This window comes from Scylla paramamosain, chromosome 45 (genome assembly GCF_035594125.1).
Source record: "Scylla paramamosain isolate STU-SP2022 chromosome 45, ASM3559412v1, whole genome shotgun sequence".
NCBI classification, from domain to species: Eukaryota; Metazoa; Arthropoda; class Malacostraca; order Decapoda; family Portunidae; genus Scylla; species Scylla paramamosain.
In genome coordinates this window covers 4,257,501-4,280,675 of record NC_087195.1, presented here as the reverse complement: position 1 = coordinate 4,280,675, position 23,175 = coordinate 4,257,501, and the positions used below count along the sequence as shown (strand labels likewise).

The 23,175-nt window shown below is 42.4% G+C and overlaps 2 protein-coding genes across 2 annotated transcripts in view; one reads left to right on the top strand and one right to left on the bottom strand.

Annotated features, from left to right (window-relative positions):
* Nucleotides 1–193: 193 nt before the first annotated feature.
* On the top strand, nucleotides 194–5,208 carry LOC135094480 (C-signal-like). Its single transcript, XM_063994604.1, has 7 exons — nucleotides 194–460; nucleotides 620–703; nucleotides 1,162–1,223; nucleotides 1,999–2,181; nucleotides 2,687–2,858; nucleotides 3,519–3,644; nucleotides 4,125–5,208. The coding sequence occupies exons 2-7, from the start codon at nucleotides 631–633 to the stop codon at nucleotides 4,289–4,291; spliced, it is 783 nt and encodes a 260-aa protein (XP_063850674.1). The 5' UTR covers nucleotides 194–460; nucleotides 620–630; the 3' UTR covers nucleotides 4,292–5,208.
* A 257-nt stretch (nucleotides 5,209–5,465) lies between these two features.
* LOC135094295 (uncharacterized) overlaps nucleotides 5,466–23,175 on the bottom strand; it is a 30,677-nt gene continuing 12,967 nt past the window's right edge. The window contains 8 exon segments of the mRNA XM_063994290.1: nucleotides 5,466–9,117; nucleotides 9,429–9,586; nucleotides 9,777–9,906; nucleotides 10,265–10,466; nucleotides 10,898–11,103; nucleotides 12,404–12,547; nucleotides 21,966–22,167; nucleotides 22,987–23,081. Of these exon segments, the coding sequence (XP_063850360.1) occupies nucleotides 8,536–9,117; nucleotides 9,429–9,586; nucleotides 9,777–9,906; nucleotides 10,265–10,466; nucleotides 10,898–11,103; nucleotides 12,404–12,547; nucleotides 21,966–22,167; nucleotides 22,987–23,081 (1,719 nt within the window). The 3' untranslated portion in view covers nucleotides 5,466–8,535.

Sequence of the window (23,175 nt, the reverse complement as noted above, 5' to 3'; positions counted from 1 at the left end):
TTTTTAACGAACAATCTTCTTAAATGAACTAACTTTTATTTCACTCAGTAAACGAGATATTAAGTTATTTCTATCTAAATTAAGTTAAATGTTTTAAATTTGCTATTTTTCTTTATAATTATTCTTATTTTTTACAGAAAAGTAGTTAGGTAATCATCAGTTTATGGATAACTTTCAGAATGTCTAATCTTCATCCAGGAATGTCATCAAAATATAAACATATAGGAAATTTTACCATTATTTACATCGTACACATAAGAGACACTCTTGCCACTATCCATAACTAACATCTAGACATCCCAACAGTCGTATTAGCCCCAACAAAGCTGAGTAACGAGCTAAAAACAGATCTAGTACATAATTTAAACAAATATTACCTAACAGTGAGTGATCCGCCTCGGCCCTTTAAATAAAAGTCCGTGTTCCCAGACAACTATTTCGACCTGACATACGCTCCAAGGTAAGTTACAGGTGTTTTCAAGGGAGTTTTCATGATTCTAGGGATAGTTTAAAGATCACTGTATATCATTAATAGAAAAGAACACAACTAATCATCATTGAAAATAGTCTTGATGGGAGAAGAAAGGGTAGAAGTTAAACCCCCACCAATATTTTACAGTGTGCGGCGAGATGGGCCCAGCACTGATCCAGGGAGCCAGCAGAGGCCTGGGGCTGCAGTTCTCCCGTGCCTTGGCCAGCAGAGGTGAATGAGGGGGTATAAAAGTGGGAGGTGTGGTGGTGCCTTTTGTATGACTCTGCACCTGAATTTTCTTTGAACTGATACAGGTATATAGATTCAGGAAGGCACAGATATACAGATAGACAGACAGATAAACACAGACATACAGAGACACAGACAGACATACAGGCATAAACAAACAAATGTAAAAGTACATAACAAACAGACAGATCCAACTCTTCCTCTTCTTTTTCCTTCTTTTTCTCCTCCTTCTCCTCTTTTTCTCTTCTCCTTTTTCCCCTCCTTTTTCTCCCCTTTTTTTTCTCAATCTCTTCCTCTTCATCCTCCTTTTTCTTCTCTCCATCCTTTTTCTCTCCATCAATAAAGTCACCATAATTATGGCACATCATATCAGCAACATCCCTTAGAGGTTACATAAACACACCTCACACTCAACCCATAGTAACAAGTGACTCTCCCAGGAACGACCGTCATTGCCTGCTGTCGGGACCCTGGCGGCGCTGAAGGGCTTAGAAGTCTTCAGGTAACTTACTCTCTTTGTCATAATACTCCTTGACATCAAACTTCACCATTACAAAATATATCTCATGTGTCATTATTACATTTTTCGCTTAATTCTCACGTACACAGTTACATCAGGTATGTTTATGGATGAGGTGGATATTATTTACTCATCTGGCTACACTGTTACTTTCTGGTTAGTCAAGGAAGGAGAGGAAGCTGCTTATCAAACACCAGGGTAGCTCAGAAGGCAGTGGTGTTAATTAAGGTGTTGGCAAAAGGTATGAGTTATGTGCCGTATGCTAAACAGATACAAGGAGGTGTGTTAATGGTTTGTTGGCAGACTGATGAACTAAGACAGGCATACTTTATTCCCACTCCTAACTTCCATCTGTTCCCTGCATTCCCTATTACTCTCATCATCTTCAAATCTCACCTATTCCTGTCAACTTTCCCTTACATTCCCCATTCCTCTCACTGCCTTCCCTTTCTCCTAACCTAATAAGAATAAATCAAATCTCTTCATCTATACCTGCCCAAATATTCCTTCCTTCTTCCCTTTCTCCTGAACTAACAAGAATAAATTAAATCTCTTCATCTATACCTGCCCAAATATTCCTTCCTTCTTCCCTTTCTCCTGAACTAACAAGAATAAATTAAATCTCTTCATCTATACCTGCCCAAATATTCCTTCCTTCTTCCCCTTTTCCTAACCTAACAAAAATAAATCAAACCCTTCCATCTATTCCTAAAACAGAACAGTACCTCTAATCCTCACTCTCTCGTCTTCCCCTCAGTCGGAGCACCCAAGCCTTATTGACGTGGTGCAGCTGGATGTGACAAGTGAGGGGGCGGTGCAGGCAGCAGCCCAACATGTACAGCAGACTCACGGCAAGGCACTGGACCTCCTCATTAACTGCAGTGCCATCCTTAGCCCCTCAGGACGTGGCGAAACCAGTCTGAGGGATGTGTCCATGAAGGTGTGGCTTACTTGTCATTTGTCTTGGGTTTTTCATCTACTCATCACTTTTGCTTTCCATTTACTCGTTCTTCATTGCTGTATGGTCTTTTGTCTCTCATTTAGTCTTTCTTCAAATGGTTTATTCCCTTCAGCTGTGACCTTCCTTTTTAATCTTCCACTTTGCACTTTTGGCCTTATTCTCTTTGCTAGTTTTCTGTAAGAGTCCATTGGGGGTAGGTGGAGCAAGACTTGTGGCTTGTGGATGGCTAGTTTAGTGATACAAGTAAATATTGTGATTTTTTTGTATGCTCACTCTTTGTTCCTCTCCTTTTCACTTATTCTTCCTTGCTGTACAGTCATTCCTTTCTCATTCAGTCTTTCTTTAACAATAATAATAATAATAATAATAATAATAATAATAAGTAAAAGAACAAAAAGCTTATAAAGTAGAATTAATTTCGTATGTGTGTGTATGTAAGTTCAGTTTGTACATATTCTCTCTCTCTCTCTCTCTCTCTCTGCAGGCACTTCAAGACACATTCACAGTCAACACCTTCGGCCCACTGGTGATGGCAAAGTACTTTGGTCCATTGCTGCAGGCCGGGCAGGGAAGCATCGGCAGGCAGGCAGCAGAGGCCAGGCAGCAGCACGCGGCAGTGGTGGTCAACATGTCAGCCAGGGTGGGGTCCATTGGGGGTAGGTGGAGTGAGGCTTGTGGAGGGTTATTTATTTATTTATTTTTGTTATTGAAAGTTAATTTGAAACTGGAAGTGAATTTGATTGTCTTCTATGATATTTTTTGAGTTATTGGGACTTAATTTTGTACAAGAAGTTTATTTTATATTTTTTTAGCTTTAATTTGGCACCAGAAGTTAGTTTTATGACTTTTTAAAGTGCCAGCGTTTATTTGATATAATAGAGTTAATTTGGTAACAAAAGTTATTTTTGTATATTTTTATAGTTAAAGAATTAATTTGGTGCTCAGAGTTAATTTTGTGATTTTTTAAGTTAGTGAATGAGGTACTAAAGACAAATTTTATATTTTTTTTGAGTTATAGAATTGCTTTGGCATTAAAAGCAAACATGATTTTTTTAAAGACAGGAATAAGGTGATTTTTTCCATTGGTTAACCCTTTTCCTGCCTGATACACCTTTTCCTAATAAACTGTCACTCTGAGACACCTTTACTTGTTCCACAGCCACATCCAATCTTTGAACTGGGAAGAAATTGCAAAATATATTCTTTTTCATCATTATCTTTCTTGTAGATGCTTACAAAGACTTCACGCATTGCTTCTGCTGCTGCTAATCATGTCATGTCACAATGAAAGGGTTGATATAATTGTCCACCTGCAGACAACAAGCTGGGTGGGTGGTACAGTTACCGCATGTCCAAGTCTGCACTCAACATGGCCACCAGGAACCTGAGCATTGAGCTGGGACGCGGCCGCAAGAAGGTCATTTGTGTGGCGCTTCACCCAGGTACACACACACACACACACACACACACAGTATCCTACATTATAATCTATCTATCTGTCAAAACAGTTCTCTAAATCATTTTTTAATTCTTTTGGACAATAATCTCTTTGAGGACTTGCATTTTCAGTGGGTTTTTTTTTTCTGTCTCTTGTTACACTTGGCTAGAATCCCTTTTAAATAAATAAATAATATAGAGTAAATAAAATCTTTCTTTCATCTGTTACTGCCCAAATATTCTCCTACATTCCCCATTATTCTCATTCTCTCCTTCCCTTTCCCCTAAGCTAACAAAAATCAATAGAATCTCCCCATCTAAGTATTCCTGCCCCAACATTCCCTTACAATCCCCAATCCTCTCATTATCTCCTTCCATCACTCCTAACAAGAATAATTACAATTTGTGTACCCATTCCTGCATTTCCTTACAAACCCCAGTCTTTTCATTCCCACCCTCACTTCTAACCAAACACATCTCCTCAGGCACAGTGGACACAGCTCTCTCTCGGCCATACCACAAGAATGTACCAGCCGACAAGCTCTTTTCCCCCCAGCAATCTGTCGGCTACCTCCTGAACATCATTGACGGCCTGGGGATTGACAACTCGGGCAAGTACTATGGCTGGGATGGTGAGGAGATCCCCTTCTAGTCTATCTTAAGGTCTGGTGGGGTTGTACAGTGTGTTGTGGTTTGTATAGGTTGTGTTATGGGAGAGTGGAAGGCCTAAGAGGTTTATGGATGTAGTGAAAGAAGAGGAGTAGCTAAAACGAAATGATGGGTAGATGGTGTGTGGTGATGTTGGAGGCTTAAGACATGCTGTGGGTCTTGGTATTTTGGTTTGTATAGACAGACGGGTAGATGGTGTGGTGGTGAGTTAATTTGTAGTGTAGGTTTAAGAAAGTAATGTTTTTCTAGAACCTACTGTGGGTCTTGTAAAGTGACACCTATGTTATCTCAGGGACTTGACTTAATATACCCATGATAAATGTTTTCTGAGATTTTTTTTGCTGAATTAATGGAGATATTTGTAGTCTTGTTGTTTTTATTTATTTATTTCAACACTACTGGACAACTTATTGTGGGTCTTGTGAAGTGACACCTGTGTTATCTCAGGGACTTGATTTAATATACCCATGATAAACATTTACTGAGATTTTTTTGCTGAATTAATGGAGATTTTTTGGTCTAGTTGTTTTATTTATTTATTTTAACACTACTGGAGAACTTATTGTAATCTGATATTTATGTCATCCCAGGGACTGATTTAGTACATTTTTGTTGATCATTAATTGAGGTTTTGACTAAATTAACTGAGATTTTCTGCAGTTAATTGAGGTTTTCACTGAATTAATTGAGATTTTCTGCAATTAATTGAGGTTTTCATTAAATTAATTGAGACTCTGCCGAGTAACCAACACTTTCACCTCAGGGACTAACTGAACACACCTTTGCTAAACATTAAGGTTCTAACTAAAGCATTCTCTGTAACAAGGAATCGTCCGTGAAGTAACACAAGTACAACGCTGTATAATGAAAACTAGCCATAAAACAAAGATGTAAAAGCAATTGTCGTTTCATTCAATAACATCCTAAAGCTTCTTCCAGTTACAGGATATATGAGCTTAGTATGTAATTCACTAGTTATTTTTAACACATCATCATCATCACCATCATCATTATCATCATCTCTATCTGTCTGGCAATGTGCCCTACCAATATCCATTTCATTTCATCACCTTTCCATCTCAAATCAGTACACCACAATTTTATAGGTGTGTCTCTGACCCTTACAAACACAGGAGGCAGGTGAATAAGAGCCACACTTGGTACATAATATATTACACACTTACCCACTACACAAGATTCAAAAGTAGCATCTGAGCAAAGCAAAAAAAAATAAATAAATAAAAAATAAATAAATAAACAGCATTAAAATCTACTCATACTAGACTATGGAAATATGGCCATCTTAATTAAATAGTCCTCTGTTTTTTTTAATATATCTCTGAAAACATTAACATTAACCAGTGCTGCGGTGGACTGTGGCAAAAGATCCAACAGTCTGCCGGGTTCCTTATGACTAAACCCTTTCACTGCTGAGCTTGTTCATTGTTTGTATTCAGATCACTGTGATAAGCTGTTTGCATAGAGACAAGAAGACACACACACACACTGAAGGAAAGAGAGAAGAGGTGGTAAATTCAGTCTTTTCTAAGTTGTATGATTAGTATAAGAGTGGTGTGTATACAAGTGTATGGTACTTTGGCCCACCCTGTATATGATAGCTGGCCTGGTATAGAGTGAAGATTTAAAAGAATAGAGGAAAAATACATAAGAGAACAGCATATTAATAGTCTTTTCCAGATTGTAAAATTGTTCAGGAGACTGGAGGGAAATAAGCACTGAGCAGGAGATAAGTTTTCCATTCTTAAGCTGTAGAATTATGAGACTGTAGAAAACACATGGGGAGTAGGAAGTCAATTTGATAATTTCCAAGCTGAAGAATTAATGAAGAGACTCTACAGGGAAAAACAGATGGACAAAAAGAGGCACGTTTTGTTCTGATTTGTTAAGAGGCTGTAGAAGAAAATACATGGAGAATAAAGGGTATATTTTTCCTCATCATACTGCACGATTATTGGAGAAACTGTGTGTGTATGTAAATAAAGAAAAGGATGTAAGTTTCTGTGTTCTCCAGACTAGGATTATTTAGGAGACACTAATGGAAAAATAGAGAATAAAAGAGGAATTTTTGTCTTTCCCAGGCTGTTTTAGGAGACTAGAGAAAAGTTAATAAAGAAAAGAAGGTAAATTTTGTCTCTTCCAGTCTGTAGAATTACTTAGGGGGCTGAAAAAGTAAAAAAAAAAAAAAGGAAAAAACAACTTTCTTTAGGTACTTGCTTTTCTTAGTTTCCTAAATGATTCTACAGACAAGAAGCCAAAATCTACTTGTGTGTGTCTTCAGAACAAGTTGTGTGGGAACAATTGTAGAGCAGTGAAAGGGTTAAATAAATATGAGGTGTCTTTCTTGAGTACTGAAGGCATCTGGCGTGTGGCGCGGCGGTGCTGTGTGGCTCAGTGTGGCTCACTTAGACACAGACAGCTTCCTACACCACCCTCTCTCCCTGATGGAGCTCAGAATGGTGGGAAACATAATAGAAGTGTGGCTTATGAATGCAGGAAAAGCTTCATTTATTCACTGAGCTTCTGTCCTTTGTGAAGCTTAGAATGGTGGGAAACGTAACAAAAATGTAGCTCGTAAATGCAGGAAAAGCCTCATTTATGCAATTTCCGCAGCCATTGTTATTTTCAAGGCTTCTTAATGCAGGGGAATTCATTTGGACATTTCTAACATTGTGAGGACATCGTTGCAAGTTGGAGGCAGGTGGTGAAGGGAACACTGGTTGAGAGCAAGTACTTTATTCCTGCCTAATTTCACAGCAGCTTCTTCAGAGGAGTACAAAGGAGCCACTGTGAAGCTGGTAAGGGATGCAATACTCCTGTGTTTCCTTCACCGCCTGCCTCCATTACACAGTCATTTTAAGGCTTACTAATGTAAGAATTTCTTTTAAAACTTACAATGTAAAAAAGCCTATTTTGATATTTTCTACTTTGGCCAACGTTTTTTTTTTTATGATTTTCACTAAAAAATGCCTTGTGGGGGCGTTGCTTTCATTTTTTTTTTATAGAGCACTGCATTTAAACAACATTGTTCTTCACTTATAAATGTAAGAAAGCATTGTTTGGACATTTTTAACACCTGTCTTGTTGTTTGTTCTCACTAATTGTGCTTACAAAATACCCTGTGAGCTTTGTTTTGATTCTGTAGTGAAACATACAGTGAAAGAAGAACATTCAGGTTTTATAACATTTTCTATATAAATGTGTCATTTTCTCAAACACTGTGCTGAAAAATTACCCTGTGAAAGATTTTTTTTTTATTGAGAGGTGAAAGAGACTGAAGTTTAAGTGTAGGAGAGCACTTTCTTGATTTCTGTGCATTAACTGTGTCCTTTCCTTGTAAACTGTGCTTCAAAATACCCTACTGCAACATTTTATGTATTTTAAAGTGAAATGTACTCAACTCTTTCATGGGTTATAAATGTAGAAAGTCTCATTTTGACATTTTGTGCATTATGTCACCTTTCACAAACTGTGCACCAAAATACATTACCATATTACATTTTTTGTTCTAAAGTGAAAAGTTGTGAAATTTAAGAGTATTTTTTAAGGGGTTATAAATGTGGGAGGAGTCTCATAGTGACATTTTGTGCATCAATTATATCATCTTTGGCAAACTGTGCTTCACAATACCCTAATACCCTGTTTGAACATTGTTTTATTTTAAAGTGAAATGTACTGAAATTTAAGGGTACTTTTAGGGCTTATGAGTATGGCAAGAAATCTCAATATGACATTTTGTGCATTAGCTATGTCATCTTCCACAAACTGTGCTCCAAAACACCAGTTGAACATTTTTTGATTGTTAGGTGAAAAGTACTGAAGTTTGTAAGTTTTTAAGGCTTATCAGTGTAGGATCTTATATGGACCTATTCTCTTACTCTCTTCTCACAAACAGTGCTTTTAAAATACCCAGTAGTAGTGATAAGAACATAAGAACATAAGGAAACAAGGGAAGCTGCAAGAAGCCACCAGGCCTACATGGGGCAATCTCCATATAACACGTGTCTCCCTACTTCCACCTGTGGGCACCATGTCATCTAGTGAAGGTGAGGACGTACTGCCAGACTATCACTGAGGAGCACTTGCAGGTGTTATGAACGTAGGAAAGCTAATGAACCATCGCAACCATCCACTACATTGCAAGTCGCAGGGCTCTACATAGGCAGGCAGTCACCCAAAGGCACGCAGAGATCACCCACACCCTCACCACTACCCACCACATCCACCACAGCCCCCACATCCCCCACAGCCACCCCCATCACCACCACAGTCACCCCCGTCACCGCCACAGTCACCACCATCGCTCGAGAACATGTGGGTGAATGGATCGAAGCCAGAATCCACATGACAGGCACAATTATCTCCTGTGTCCCCTGTGGCCCCCATGTCCACATCACTCTTCACCCAGTTCCCCATGTTGCTATTAAGGTACGTCATGTAATATTCACCCCCGCCACAGCCGCCACAGCCACCACACGCACCACAGCCGGCTCCAATATTCCCAGCAACAACGTGAGAGGTACAAGCGGCAGTCACCGTGTCGGAAACTTCTTTCTTCCTTAGTGCGTTGGTTGGGGCAGCAGCACAGAAGAACCCCATTGCCCCCAGCATCTTCAGGTTCTCCACAGGGATGCGTCGTGGGTATGTGAGGGGGTCTGGTGTGCTCCCCAGGGCGCCATCAACAGAGTCCTGCATTTCCTCGGCCATGCGCGGTTGACATAACACGTGCAGAACAGTGATGCTCAGGCCCAAGGCTATATTCTCCACCCACTCGTCTGTGCCAGCATTCACCTGTGGGTAGATGAATGATGGTCTGCACACACACACACACACACACACACACACACAACTCTATACTACACTACCTCCCTGCCTCACTCTCCTTCTCCCACCCCCATCCAAAAAAAAAAAGTACATCAAAAGAATTAACAGAGATAAAGAAAAGTATATAATATCATGCGGACAAAGAGAGGCTGAAAATTTAAAAAGCAACAAGAAATTACGAAGGTATTATCATCACACCCTGCCTTAAAACACACTCACACACACACACACACTATTTCCTCTAGCACCTCCTCCTCCTCCTCCTGCTCCTCACCCACCTTCAGTACACCATTCCTCATATCAATCTCCAGGTCGTGTAAGCTAAACGTGTAGTACTGGCGTTCATAAGGCAGGGTCAAGGTGACTGCTGGAGCCGAGGGGGGGCAGTGGAAGCGCACCACCAGCTGACCAGGACTCCCAGGCAGACCTCGCTTCACTGTCAGAGAGGAGAGGCTGTTTGGTGACTGCTGGGGTGCTGTAGTGTTCTATCTTATTGTTACTGTGTTTAAGGATGAGGGAAGATAATTAAGCAGTTTCTATAGCACTGTGAGACTTGGCAAAACACACTCATTGAAGTTAGACGGTTTAGAATGAGATAGATGATTAGTTCATATCAATACACTCACATCTAGTGCCAGGAATGCCACCCCTCAGCCCCTTCCAAGCCCCCACCAGCACCGCCCAGTCCCCGCGGTGTGTCTTGATCACCATGGCTCGCTCCCCCGCACTGTGGTCGCACATCGGCATTTGGTAACTCTGGGGAAGGATGAACTAGGGGTTAGGTTCTTTTTCAATTATTTTCTTCTGTTTTGCTTATGTTATGATTTATTTTTAACTACTTTTATTATTTTCTGTAAGACGAATTATTTTTCAACACAAACCTAACCAACTAACCTAACCTAATCCAACCAAACTAACTTGCCAAACCTAAACTAACCCAACCAACTTTACTAACCTAACCTAACCCAATTAACTAACCTAACCACCTAACCTTACCTAACCTAACCTAAGCAATCAACCAACCCAACCCAACCAAACCTAACCAATTAAACTAACCTAACTTATAAACTAACTAAGTAACCTAACCTAACTTAACCTAACCTAACCCAGTCACCTGCATCTCCCCATCACGGCACTTGAGCAAGGCGGGCGAGGGCAGGGTGTTGGCATCAAGGGTGTGCGCCATGGCCACCAGCGTCTCCTTGCCGTCATGGGGGACACGCAGGCGGACAGACGACATGGACAAGTGCCTGGAGTGTGTCACCTCTACATTCAAAAGCTCTACTGATTTGTTTGTATTGCTTTCGTTGATTAGTCTGCGGGAAATGAAACAGATGGAATATTTAATCAGCCAGGAAGAAATGGGTGAGAGTGGAAAGGAGTTAACTGGACATGAAATAGAGAGGGAACAGACTGTGGAATGAAGTTACAGTGTGTTACTTCAATGTTTAAAATAGATAAACTAGTACTGTATCTTGCAGTTATTTCATGTCATGCAAGGTACTGTTCATATAATTTCCCTTCTGTTTATGAAAGAGAAACACAAAAACACAAGAAATAAAAAAGAAAATTAGATGGAGTTAATGAATAGACAAGTAACACACATCTTGCAGTTATCTCAAATAACTCAAGTAAACTTTTACAAACTTCCCTACTGTTTACGAAAGACAAACATGAACAGAAATCAACAGAAAGATGGAAAGAAATTAACTGACATCTGTATATTCGTACGCAAGTGACCCAGTACCTGTGTATGGCCGTGTCAGCCAGGTAGAGGTCACTGGAGGGGGAGTGACCTGGCATGGTGATCCCCTGGGTGGCGGTGAGCTGGGTGGGGTCGAGCAGGGTGGGCATGAAGGGGCCTGTCAGGATACCCAGGGGCACGTATGACTCTGTGTAGCTTTGTACCACCTGCAGCGTCACCTCCACCACCGCACCACTGTCCTCGAACACCTGTGGCAACATTAGGTTAGGTTGGGTTGGGTTGATTTGCAGGTTCACTAATTAGTATTGGGTTAGGTTAGGTTATTAAGTTGGATTGTTGGTAAGTACATAGGAAGGTATAGTAGGTTAGGTTAGGTTAGGTTGGGTTGGGTTGGATTGGGTTAGATTAGGCTGGTTTTGATTTGGTTAGGTTAGGCTGGATTGAGTTGGGTTGGGTTGGGTTGGGTTGGGTTGGGTTGGGTTGAGTTTGGTTAGATTAGGTTAGGTTAATAGAGATAGAAAGAAGATAAGAGGAGGATGAAGAGGAAAAAGATTGAAAATGAATAAAGATTGAAAATAAATTATATGGGAGGGAAGAAGAAAAACGAATAAAAAAAAGAACAAAAGAACAAGATGAAAAATGAAACGAAAGAAAATTGCAAAAAAAAATCAAAAGAAAAAAAAACAAACAAGAAAAAAAAGAAAATAATGATAATACACGTACTAATTCTTAATTAGAAATAAAAGACAGTCAATTTAATAAGCTATCTAAGGAACAATCACGTAATCTATCTAATGTTCCATGCATGACTCGTATCCATTACTCGCAGTGAAGTAATGAGCCTGGAAAATATGTCACCCCAGAGGTAATGATACCGGAAAATAAGTCACTGAATGGCCGTCAAGCATGCACACGGAGGAGAGATGGAGAAGAAAACAGTGGAGTAGAAAGGTGCCAGATAGAGGAAAGAGAAAAGGAGAAAAAATGGTGGAGGAGGAAAAGAAAGAAGAAATGGAGCAGAAAACGAGAGAAAAATGGCAGAGAAAGAGAGAAAAAAAAATATTGGAAGAAATGGGATGAAAAAGAGTAAAAAATATGGTGAAGAGAGGAAGAGGAGGATGAGGACCAAACAACAAGACCCAATGAACGTAAGAAAAAAATAAAAAATAAATAAATTAATTAATATATAAATAAATAATAATAATAATAATAATAATAATAATAATAAAAATAATAATAATAATAATAATAATAAAATAAGAACAAGGACCAAACGAACAAGAACAAAATCAAGAAAAGAACGAGAAAAATCGAAAAATCAAAAGAACAATGGAACAACAACAAGAAATAGAAGAAAACAAGAACAACAACAATAAAAGAAAAAACGGAAAAATACACAAAGGATAAGAATCAAAACAAAAACAAGGACAAGATCAAGATAATAACCGTACTTTTTAAATCCCTCATCCCCCCCCTCCTCTCTCTCTCTCTCTCTCTCTCTCTCTCTCTCTCTCTCTCTCTCTCTCTCTCTCTCTCTCTCTCTCTCACCTTGACGATGGTTCCCTCAGTCTTAATGTCACTCAGCTCGTGGAAGTACGCCATGCACCAAAAGTCCCCACTGCCGAAGAATCTCATGAGGCGACTGAACCTTCTCTTGGGCGACATCTTGAGCACCATCCAGTCCCCGAGCATCTGTGAAAGGGGGTTGGATGAGTTAAAGAGGGATTGGATTAAGTTATAAGGGATTTGGATTGTTATAAAGGGATTGGATTGAGTTAAGGGAGTTTAGACTGAATTATAAGGGGATTGGATTCAGTTAAAGAGTGTAAGATTATATTAATAGTGGATATTGTTCGACTCTTGACCAGCAGGGGCACAGGAAACGCAGGTAACAGTGCAGGTGTTTATTCACAGAAGGTGTGAACAGAAGGCTGGAGGTAGGTGATCTCTCGGCGCCAGGCCGCGCACTTCCACTTAACACTTATGACTGAAGCCTAGCTCGTTCACTCATACACGTATTCATGCCTCACACAAGTCTCGCTCATTCACTCGTTCACACAACTAGCTAACAACCACACACCTCCCCCGAGACATAAGGAAGATTCCTTATCTTTGTTATGGCTACCGTAACACATGAAACAAAGTTACAATGATTGAAGTACAGAAAACACGGTACATATACACAAAACAAACACAGCGTACAATGAACACGTACGACTAATCGTAGGTGCTACGGTGCCACCGCACCTGCAGTCGTCTCGGCTCCCTACGCTGTCGGCTGCTTCGACGCTCTGGTTGCTCTCGGCCACGGTGTACCCCGTTACCCTGATGCTCCGGGCTGCCGGGATGGTGGTGTTCCTCGTGACCTTGATGCTGAAGCGCTGCACCGCCATGAGCGGTGTGCTGCTCGACAGGAAGGGGAGCAAGAGGTCTGTGTGGGCGTAGGTGTCTTCTATTACGCCACATCACGCGACCGCTGCCCATCTTGATGAGGTAGTCTCTCCTTCGCCCAACAGCCACGATGACACCCAGGCGATCCCAGAGGCCTGTCGTGTGATCTTGAACGTCGACGTGGCCACCGAGGTGCAGGAGAGGAAGAGTACGGGCGGACGCGTCGTGGCGAAGTTTCGCTTTCTTCCTCAGTCGCTCTGCCTTGGCGTCGCACTCATCAGCAGCGCGCTGCCACTGCTGAGCGTATGAGCGATGATGAGCCGGGACACAGGACCTCATAGGATGACCGAAGAGGACTTGTGCTGGTGATCGCCCTTCCGCCCTCGGAGTGTTGCGCAGTTCCAGCAACCCGCGAGCGAACGCATCCTCGTCCAGGTGTCCCTGCTGTGTGGTCGTGAGGATCAGCTTCTTCACGGACTTGACCGCTGCCTCGGCGTGACCATTGGAGCGTGGATAATGAGGTGAAGATACACGATGCTCCACCCCCCATCGAGCCATAACCTTCTGTGAATAAACACCTGCACTGTTACCTGCGTTTCCTGTGCCCCTGCTGGTCAAGAGTCGAACATGGCGCAGTGAGTAGGATCGTTGGTAATGATGGGTCGAAGTATGCCAAGACAGGTGGGCTGACGAGACACTGTTTCACCTTCTCAAACGCCTCTTCATGGTTAGGAGACCAGCACCAACTGTTCTTCGGGCGTAAGAGATCTCTGAGGGGTTGTGCAGCTGCAGCCACAGCAGGAGAAAAGCTTCCAAGCTGGTTTGTAAGACCCATGAATGATCGTAAGTCGGTGATGTGCTGTGGTCGTGGGAAGTCAGAGATTGCCTTAACTTTCTTTGAGTCTGTCGTGTAGCCTTGTCCAGAAACAGAGTAACCACAGTAATCTACCACTCTTTCCGCGAATGTAAACTTCTGTGGGTTGAGAGTGATGCCGTGCTGGTCACACCGCCGCACAATCTGAATGACATGGGCTAAGTGCGCACTGTAGGTGGAGTCATAGGCCAGGATGTCGTCCACGATCTTGATGGTGTTAGGTATGTCGCCGAGAGCTTGGTCTCCTCGACGGTTATACTCGTCTCCAGACGAGACGAGACCCATAACCGCTCGCCGAAACTTGTACCGACCCCAAGGTGTTATGAAGCAGGTTAAATCCTGGTCTTCTTCTCTAATGGGGACTTGAAAATACCCCATCTTGGCATCAAGAGTGGTGAACCAAACTGCTCCGGTCCCGATCGAGGCGATGGCGTCATGAGGTGAGCGCACTGGATACACGGGCCTCTTCACGTAACGGTTGAGTCGTGTCAGGTCAACACACAGCCTTACACCAGATGTCTTTTTTGGGACAGGCACGATGGGGTGGCACCATGCCGTAGGGTAGTCCACACTCTCGATGATTCCCTTGTTAAGCAGCTCTTCCAACTGGCTCTTAATTTCTTCACGCCAATTGTAAGGGATTGTACGAGATGCTGTTACGGCGAAGGGTCGAGCGTCGTCTGTCAACTCGATGGCCATGGATCCACCAGCCATTGCACGTAAACCTTCCTTTGCTTCGAAGACGCTGGGAAAGGCCTTGATCACAGCAGCAGCGTGCCCCGCACGCTGCTGTGGCGTTGGGTCGTAGGAATGAGGCCAGCTGATCACTTCTGTGGGCGTAGATAGAGGTGGCTGCGGGGCGGTCGGGTACTTGATGGAGCTGTTGCCGGTGTGCTGTTCTTCCCTGCGTAGCGGTCGGATTTGAGCCGGAAAATCTTCGGGGAGGATTCCGAGAGCGATGGAATCGTACCAGCTAAGCAGCGCCCCCTTCACCTCCTTCACCACGCTCACAACAGTCTCAGCTTCCCTGTCGCCCAGTTGCAAGTGCGACGAGAAAGTTCCTACACAGGTGAGGGGGTGATTACCGGCAGCATAAAGTCCATCACCATCAGCGGGCGCCAAGCTGGAGGGCGGGATTCCAAGGAGTGTTGCCGTGTCGAGGCCAATAACGGTCGTTTCGGCCCCAGAGTCAGGAGTCCACGTAATCTTGTCTCTTCCAGCGGGATGTGTGGCGGTAATGAGCACCTGGGGCGCAGGTCGTGCCGTCACCGTCTTTGTGTATACGCCTGATAAGAGCTGGTATACACTGGCACTGGCTCCCCGCCTCGGGCCTGCACCGCGATAAGGAGAGACAGTTGAGGAACTCCTCGAAGCTCCTCGTCGTTTCCTCACTGTCTGCTGACATACACTCGCAAAATGCCCTCTTTTCCCGCAGTTACGACACACTTTATCTATTGCCTGGCATCCCCTTTTGTCACTGCGACAATCTTTGCCACAACGATAACAGCCCGTGGGGCTTGAGCCCCCGAAACTGCCCTTCCTGTAGTTCGAGACAGCGTTCACACCATGGCTCGAAGAGTGAGAGCCGCCCCTTAGTACTGCACTACACTGGTTAGCGCTCTCTGATGCTCTGCAAATATCTATGGCGTTTTCAAGGGTGAGTTTCTTGTTTTCCAGCATGCGTTTCAGAGCCACTTCGTCTCGTGTCCCAACGACAATTCTGTCACGCAGCTGATGGTTTATGCACTGGTCGCAAAAGTCACAGAAATTGGCGATTTCCTTTACAGCACATAAAAAGTCGTCAAAACCTTCTTGCGTTTCTTGCACGCGGGAGTAGAAGTCTCTTCTATCCATGATGATGTTGCGCTGGCTTCGCAGGTACTCACACATTGCATCGAGGATGGTTCTTAACTCCGCGTCTCTCGGTAAGCTTATCCCGTAGCGAAGTGTACGGGTCCACTCGTCGTCTAGGACAGCAGCGAGTGCCGCCCTCTGCTCAGCCAGGGAGAGACAGTCTATCCTGGCGAGGGTTACGTATCCTTCAAACTTATGGCGCCACGTGTCGAACTCACGTAAAGATGCTGACGCCGTTAAGTGAGGAATGATGGTGGCGGACGTCGGGAACCTCGCGCCCTGGGTAGACGTGCTGCGGGCTGTGGTTTCGCCTTCATTGCTCGCCGTGGTGCGACTGGGAGCTTGTGTCCCCACTCTCTCCAGCAGCTGGGTTAAACGCTCCTCGCGAGCCTGACTCTGCTCCGACTGTCGCGCTAGCAGAGCCTGACTCTGCTCCGACTGTCGCGCTAGCAGGGCAGCCAGCGCCTCCAACTGCTTCTCCATTCTGCGCCGTACCCACTGCAGCCTTGTCCTGATCCTACTCACTGCGCCATGTTCGACTCTTGACCAGCAGGGGCACAGGAAACGCAGGTAACAGTGCAGGTGTTTATTCACAGAAGGTGTGAACAGAAGGCTGGAGGTAGGTGATCTCTCGGCGCCAGGCCGCGCACTTCCACTTAACACTTATGACTGAAGCCTAGCTCGTTCACTCATACACGTATTCATGCCTCACACAAGTCTCGCTCATTCACTCGTTCACACAACTAGCTAACAACCACACAGATATGTTGTAGTTAAGTTAAAGGGAAAGGGTTATATTAAGTTAAAAGCGGATTTAGTTCAGTTAAAGGAGGAACATATTAAGTTGAAAGGGGTTGGATTAAGTTAGAAGGGGTTAAATTAAGTTAAAGAGGGTTTGAAAAAGTTTAAAGAGGATTAGATGAAGTTAAAAGAGAATTAGATGAAGACAAAGGGGATTAGATTAAGTTAGAATAGGATCTACTTAAGTTTAAAGGAGTAGATTAAATTACAGGGTGTTTCGAAAGTTTACAGTGTTAGTAGATGGGGTGTGATAGTATGGGTGTATGGGTGTTTGTATGTGTTGTTGTTGCTGTTGTTGTTGTTGTTATTGTTGTTGTTGTTGTTGTTGCTGTTGCTGTTGCTGTTGCTGCTGCTGCTGCTGCTGCTGCTGCTGCTGCTGCTGCTGTCTGGGGCTTTTATTTATGTTTGTTTATTTGTCTGATTGTATGTTTACCAATTAATTTCTCTCTCTCTCTCTCTCTCTCTCTCTCTCTCTCTCTCTCTCTCTCTCTCTCTCTCTCTCTCTCTCTCTCTCTCTCTCTCTCTCTCTCTCTCTGTGTGTGTGTGTGTGTGTGTGTTTATATCCGTCTATCAATCAATTAGCCTATTCATTTATCTATCTATCTATCTATATATCTATCTGTTTATCTGTCTATCCATCTACTTATCTATCTGTCAGGCTGTCTGTATATGTATCTAAAATAAAATAAAATAAAGAAGAAAGAAAACAAAAACATGAACAGAGAAGAGATGGGCGAGAAGAAGAGACGAAAGAAAAAAAAGGAATGAAAAGAGAAAGGGAGAGAAAAATAAAAGGGAGGGAAGGAGGGAGGAAAGAAAACACACAATCTATTAGAGGTGAAAATATCATTAGATTCCCATTTTCAGTATCACCTTACACACACACAGAGAGAGAGAGAGAGAGAGAGAGAGAGAGAGAGAGAGAGAGAGAGAGAGTGTGTGTGTGTGTGGGTCTCTCTCTTTGCTCACTCTGTCGTGTAAACAATGCTAAACTATCTCCTCTCTATATAAATAATTGATGTCTGTCTGTCTGTCTGTCTGTCTGTCTGTCTATATTTTGTGTTCTATAGTTGTATTATCAAATGTTGTGTTGTTGTTGTTGTTGTTTCATAATAATATTGTTATAATCTATGTTTATTTATTTGTCTATTTTGTCTATTTGTTTATTTCTGTCCGTCTATCCATCTATATAAACTTATCTATCTATGTTTCTTTCTTTCTTTTATCTACCTCAGCTATCTACCAGTCCTTCTATCTGTCTAAATATGTCTATTTTTTCGATTTGTTTATCTATATCTATCTATTTATATTTATATCTATCTACCTATATCTTTATCTATGTATCTATCTATCTATCTATCAATTTATCTATTTATCTATCTGTCTGTTTGTCTATTTATGCAATAAGTCATCAAAAATAAAATAACAACAACAACAACAACAACAACAACAACAACAACAATAATAATACTTCCATCTCAGTTTCTTGTTTTCTTTTCATTCTTTTCCTTTTATTTTTCTTTCTTTAACTTAACTGAAATCCTGAAAGTAAATAGAGGGATGAGGAACAATTGAATAAAGGAAGGAATAAGGAGAAACTGCGATAAAGGAAGAAATTACATTACGAGAGAGAGAGAGAGAGAGAGAGAGAGAGAGAGAGAGAGAGAGAGAGAGAGAGAGAGAGAGAGAGAGAGAGAGAGAGAGAAGAAGAAAAACAAGTTCAGATCACAACTTCAAATTTTGGGTTATCTAAGTGACAAGTATTTCTCTCTCTCTCTCTCTCTCTCTCTCTCTCTCTCTCTCTCTCTCTCTCTCTCTCTCTCTCTCTCTCTCTCTCATTGGGCCCAAAACGAGAGAAATGAAGTCTTCAGAAACCACAAGAGAGAGAGAGAGAGAGAGAGATAGAGAGAGAGAGAGAGGAGAGAGAGAGAGAGAGAGAGAGAGAGAGAGAGAGAGAGAGAGAGAGAGAGAGAGAGAGAGAGCGTGGCGCCAATCTGACTACAACCCCTAACTCTCCCCTCACTCTCTCCTCCCCCCTCTCGCCTCACTCTCTCCCCCCCCTCTCCCCCCCCTTTCCTTTAGATCAATAGGAACTCCACTCAGATGGCGCCAGAGAGGGTAGGACTCCCCCTCCCCCTCCCCCTCTCCCACTCTCTCCTCTCACTAGGCAACGAGAGGTGTATGAGAGAAGAGAGAAAGGAGAGAGGTGGGTGGAGGGGGTGAATAAAGGGAGAAAAGCAAGATTTTAGAGGAAAGGAGAGAAATGAGAAAGGAAGAACGAAGAAATGAGGAAAAGAAAGCGAAAGAAATGAAGGATTTTGAGGAGAGGGGAAGGAATGGGAAGAAATGAGAGGGAAAGAGGAAAATTTTAAAAAAGGGGAGGAGTGAGGGGAACAGAAGAAAAGGAAAGAGAGAAAAGGAGGAAGATTTTAAGAAAGGGGAGGAGTGAGGAGAACGGAAGGGGAGGAAGGAGAGAAAAAGAGGACGATTTTAAGAAAGGGGAGGAGTGAGGGGAAGAGAAAGGAAGGGATGAGAGGAAACAGGAAATTATTGAGGAAATGAGAGGGAATGGTGGGGGAAAAAGGGAAGGAGTAAGATCTTAAGAAAAGAAAAAGAAAAGGAAAAAAATAATTGGAGGAAAAGGAAGAATTTTGGGGCAAACGGGAATGGAAGAGGAAGAAAAAAAAAGGGAGGAAAGGGAAAATAAAATAAAAATAAGATTATGAGGAAGGGGGAAGGAATGGGCGGAAGAAAAGGAAGAAGTGAGAAGGAAAAGTAATGATTTGGGGAAAAGCGAAGGAGAGAGACGAAAAAAGGAGGAATAAGAGAAAATGGGAGATCATGAGGGGAAGGAAAGCTGTGAGGAGAGAGAGAGAGAGAGAGAGAGAGAGAGAGAGAGAGAGAGAGAGAGAGAGAGAGAGAGAGAGAGAGAGAGAGAGAGAGAGGAGAGAGAGAGTGAGAGAGAGGTGTCCTTCAGATTCTTATTTTTAAATGTCAAAAGCTGATCAGTAGTAAAGAGGAGGAGGAGGAGGAGGAGGAGGAGGAGGAGGAGGAGGAGGAGGAGGAGGAGGAGGAGGAGGAGGAGGAGGAGGAGGAAGACGAAGAAGAAGAAGAAGAAGACGAAGAAGAAGAAGAAGAAGAAGAAGAAGAAGAAGAAGAAGAAGAAGAAGAAGAAAAGAAAATGATGATGATGATGATGGAAAAGAAGGAAGAGGAGAGGAAATAGGAAGAAAAGAAGGAAAGGAAGAGGTGGAAAAGTACGTAGGAAAGAGAAAAAACAACGAAAAGAAAAGAAAAGGATAAGGATGAGAAAGGAAAGGACCCAAGAAGAAGAAGAAGAAGAAGAAGAAGAAGAAGAAGAAGAAGAAGAAGAAGAAGAAGAAGAAGAAAGCAAAGCAAAAAAAAAGTCAATCAAAAGTAAAAAGAAAATTATCTGCAGACGGAAACCTTAAACAACAACAACAACAACAACAACAACAACAACAACAACAACAACTTCCTGTAACTGGAAAAAAAAGAAAAATAGGAGAAACAATAAATAAATAGATAGAACAGAGTAAAAGAAAACAGAACAAAAAGATGAAAGATAAAGGTTAGAGAGAGAGAGAGAGAGAGAGAGAGAGAGAGAGAGAGAGAGAGAGAGAGAGAGAGAGAGAGAGAGAGAGAGGAAATGTATTATCTTCTTATCTTATCAAAAACTCTTAGAAAAATAAAGATAAACGAAATAACGAGTAAGAATAAATTTAAAAAACGAAAAAAATACTAGTGAGGAAGTGACTAACAACTTACTAAAACTCAAACTGATAAATATAACAAACAAACAAACAAACAAACAGGTAAACTTATCAGAACTCGAAGCTATAAACAAAAAAATAAATAAATAAACAACACGCCTATTTATTTACCAAGACCCATACAAACAATAATAATAAAAAAATAAATAAATAAAATAATACAAGAGAAAAATATATATTTAAGAAAAGCCGTACAGGTGAGGGCGGTGGGTGATTAGCTTACCTGGTCCCGCACAGAGAAGGAACACATCAAGATCAGCTACATTATGTTTCTGATACACTCTTATGCTTATGAAAACACGTTGAGCTCAGCCACCTTCTTCTCCTCGTGCTTAATCTTGATCTTGAGTGGCCCGTCTGGCGCCCTACCCTTGATTGGCCAGCTGTGGGGGGAGTGAGTGAGGGAAGTGATTAATAAGGTATATTCTGAGGACGCTCTGCCCTTCACCTCGACTGTTTTCAGAAGCCAGAGATGACTAACCGGATTCTCAAGAGTGATTCTCCTGTTAATAATGTAGAAATTTTGTTAACCTGTCACTGGAAACTTGAAAAATCTCTTGCGTTTCACCACAATTACACTTATTCGGCCAGAAACATAAAAATAAATACAAATATTGGTAATATCAACGCTCTTCATTGTGATACCAAACAGTTGACACCAGCAGAGGTAATGCATGAAATCTTTATAAGCATCTACAAGAAAGAAGAGGATTAAAACGAATGGATTTTGCAATTTCTACCCCGTTTAAAGATTGGAGGTGGCTGTTCAACAAGTAAAGATGTCTCAGCATGCTTGATGATGAAGGAAAGGTGTACCGAGCGTCAGTCAAAGGGTTAAAAGGAAAAGTATAAGATATAGTTCAAATTTAAAGGAATCGGAAATAAAAAGCAAAAAACTCCAAATTAAGAGTAGTTAGAGAGGAGGGAAAGACAGAGGGGAGGGAACTGACGGAGGAAGCTGCTGACTGAATAAACAAGAAAGAAAAGAAAGAGGAGGAGAAAAAACAACAAATAAACAAATAAACAAAATATTTAAACCATAACCTAACCTAACAAAACCTAACATAACGTAACACAACCAAGCCCAACCTAACCTAACCTAACCTAACCTTACCTAACCTAACCTACCCTACTCTAACCTAACCTACCCTAACCTAACCTAACCTAACCTACCCTACCCTAACCTAACCTAACCAACCTTAACCTAACCTAACCAACTCTAACCTAACCTAACCTATCCTAACCTAACCTAACCTAACCTAACAAAACCTAACATAACGTAACACAACCAAGCCCAACCTAACCTAACCTAACCTTACCAACCAAGCCCAACCCTAACCTAACCTAACCTACCCAACCTAACCTAACCCAACCCTAACCTAATCTAACCACTCACACCCCCTCCACCCCCAGACCCACGTACCTTAAGCACCTGACAGTGGTACATTGAAGAGTGCGCTGAGTGGTGCACCTGTGGGGGTACCGGATGAAGGTAGGTACAGGGCGGATCTCCCCGGTACATGGCGCCCTCCCTCCTGAAAGTGTTGTGGTACGCCCGCCCCCACATCACGCGTGTCCTTTCGTCCGATGTCATCAGCCTGGGAGAGAGAGAGAGGGAGAGAGAGAGGTTACATATGGGAGAAAGAGGAAGACAGTGAAATTATGAATCTATGGGAGAAAAAAGAGGTTATGTGGGAGAGAAAGACAGGGGGGAAAGGTATCAGTCTGGGAGAGGGAGAGGGGAGCTGTTATGATCCTGTGAGAGGTGAGGGGAGAGAGGGAGAGGTTATCAGAAGAGAGAGAGAGAGAGAGAGAGAGAGAGAGAGAGAGAGAGAGAGAGAGAGAGAGAGAGAGAGAGAGAGAGAGAGAGAGAGAGAGAGAGAGAGAGAGAGAGAGAGAGAGAGAGAGAGAGAGAGAGAGAGAGAGAGAGAGAGAGAGTAAAATGTGTTTATATTTTTCCAAATCTTCTTTTTCTTTCCATCTGTCATTTGTTTTATCTTCATTTTTATTTTGTCCATATTCTCTTCTTCTTCTTCTTCTTCCTCTTCCACTCCTCCATACATCTTTTCCTATCTTCCTTCTACAATTCATCTTCCTCTTCCTCCTCCTCCTCCTCCTCCTCCTATTTTTCTTCCTCTTTATCTTGTATCGTGATTATCTCTCTCTTCCTCCTTCTCCTTCTGTTCCTCCTCCTCTCATTCTTCTTCTTCTTACATCTTATTCACATCCCCCTCCTTCTTCCACTCTTTCGTTCATACTGTCCTCCTCCTCCTCATCATCATCATCCTCTTCCTCCTCCTTCTTCTACTACTACTACTACTACTACTACTATTATTACTACTACTACAACCACCACTATCATCACCACCACGACCACCACTCCTGCCCCCTACCACCACCACCACCACCACCCTCACCTGGACCCCGGCGCCCGGTCGTTCACAGAGTCATCATGAGGTAACCCTTTCCCTAGTAGTTCCGTTGTTTCCCGCCAGTAGACATCTGGGTGCACCTGCCAAAGAGAGAGAGAGAGAGAGAGAGAGAGAGAGAGAGAGAGAGAGAGAGAGAGAGAGAGAGAGAGAGAGAGAGAGAGAGAGAGAGAGAGA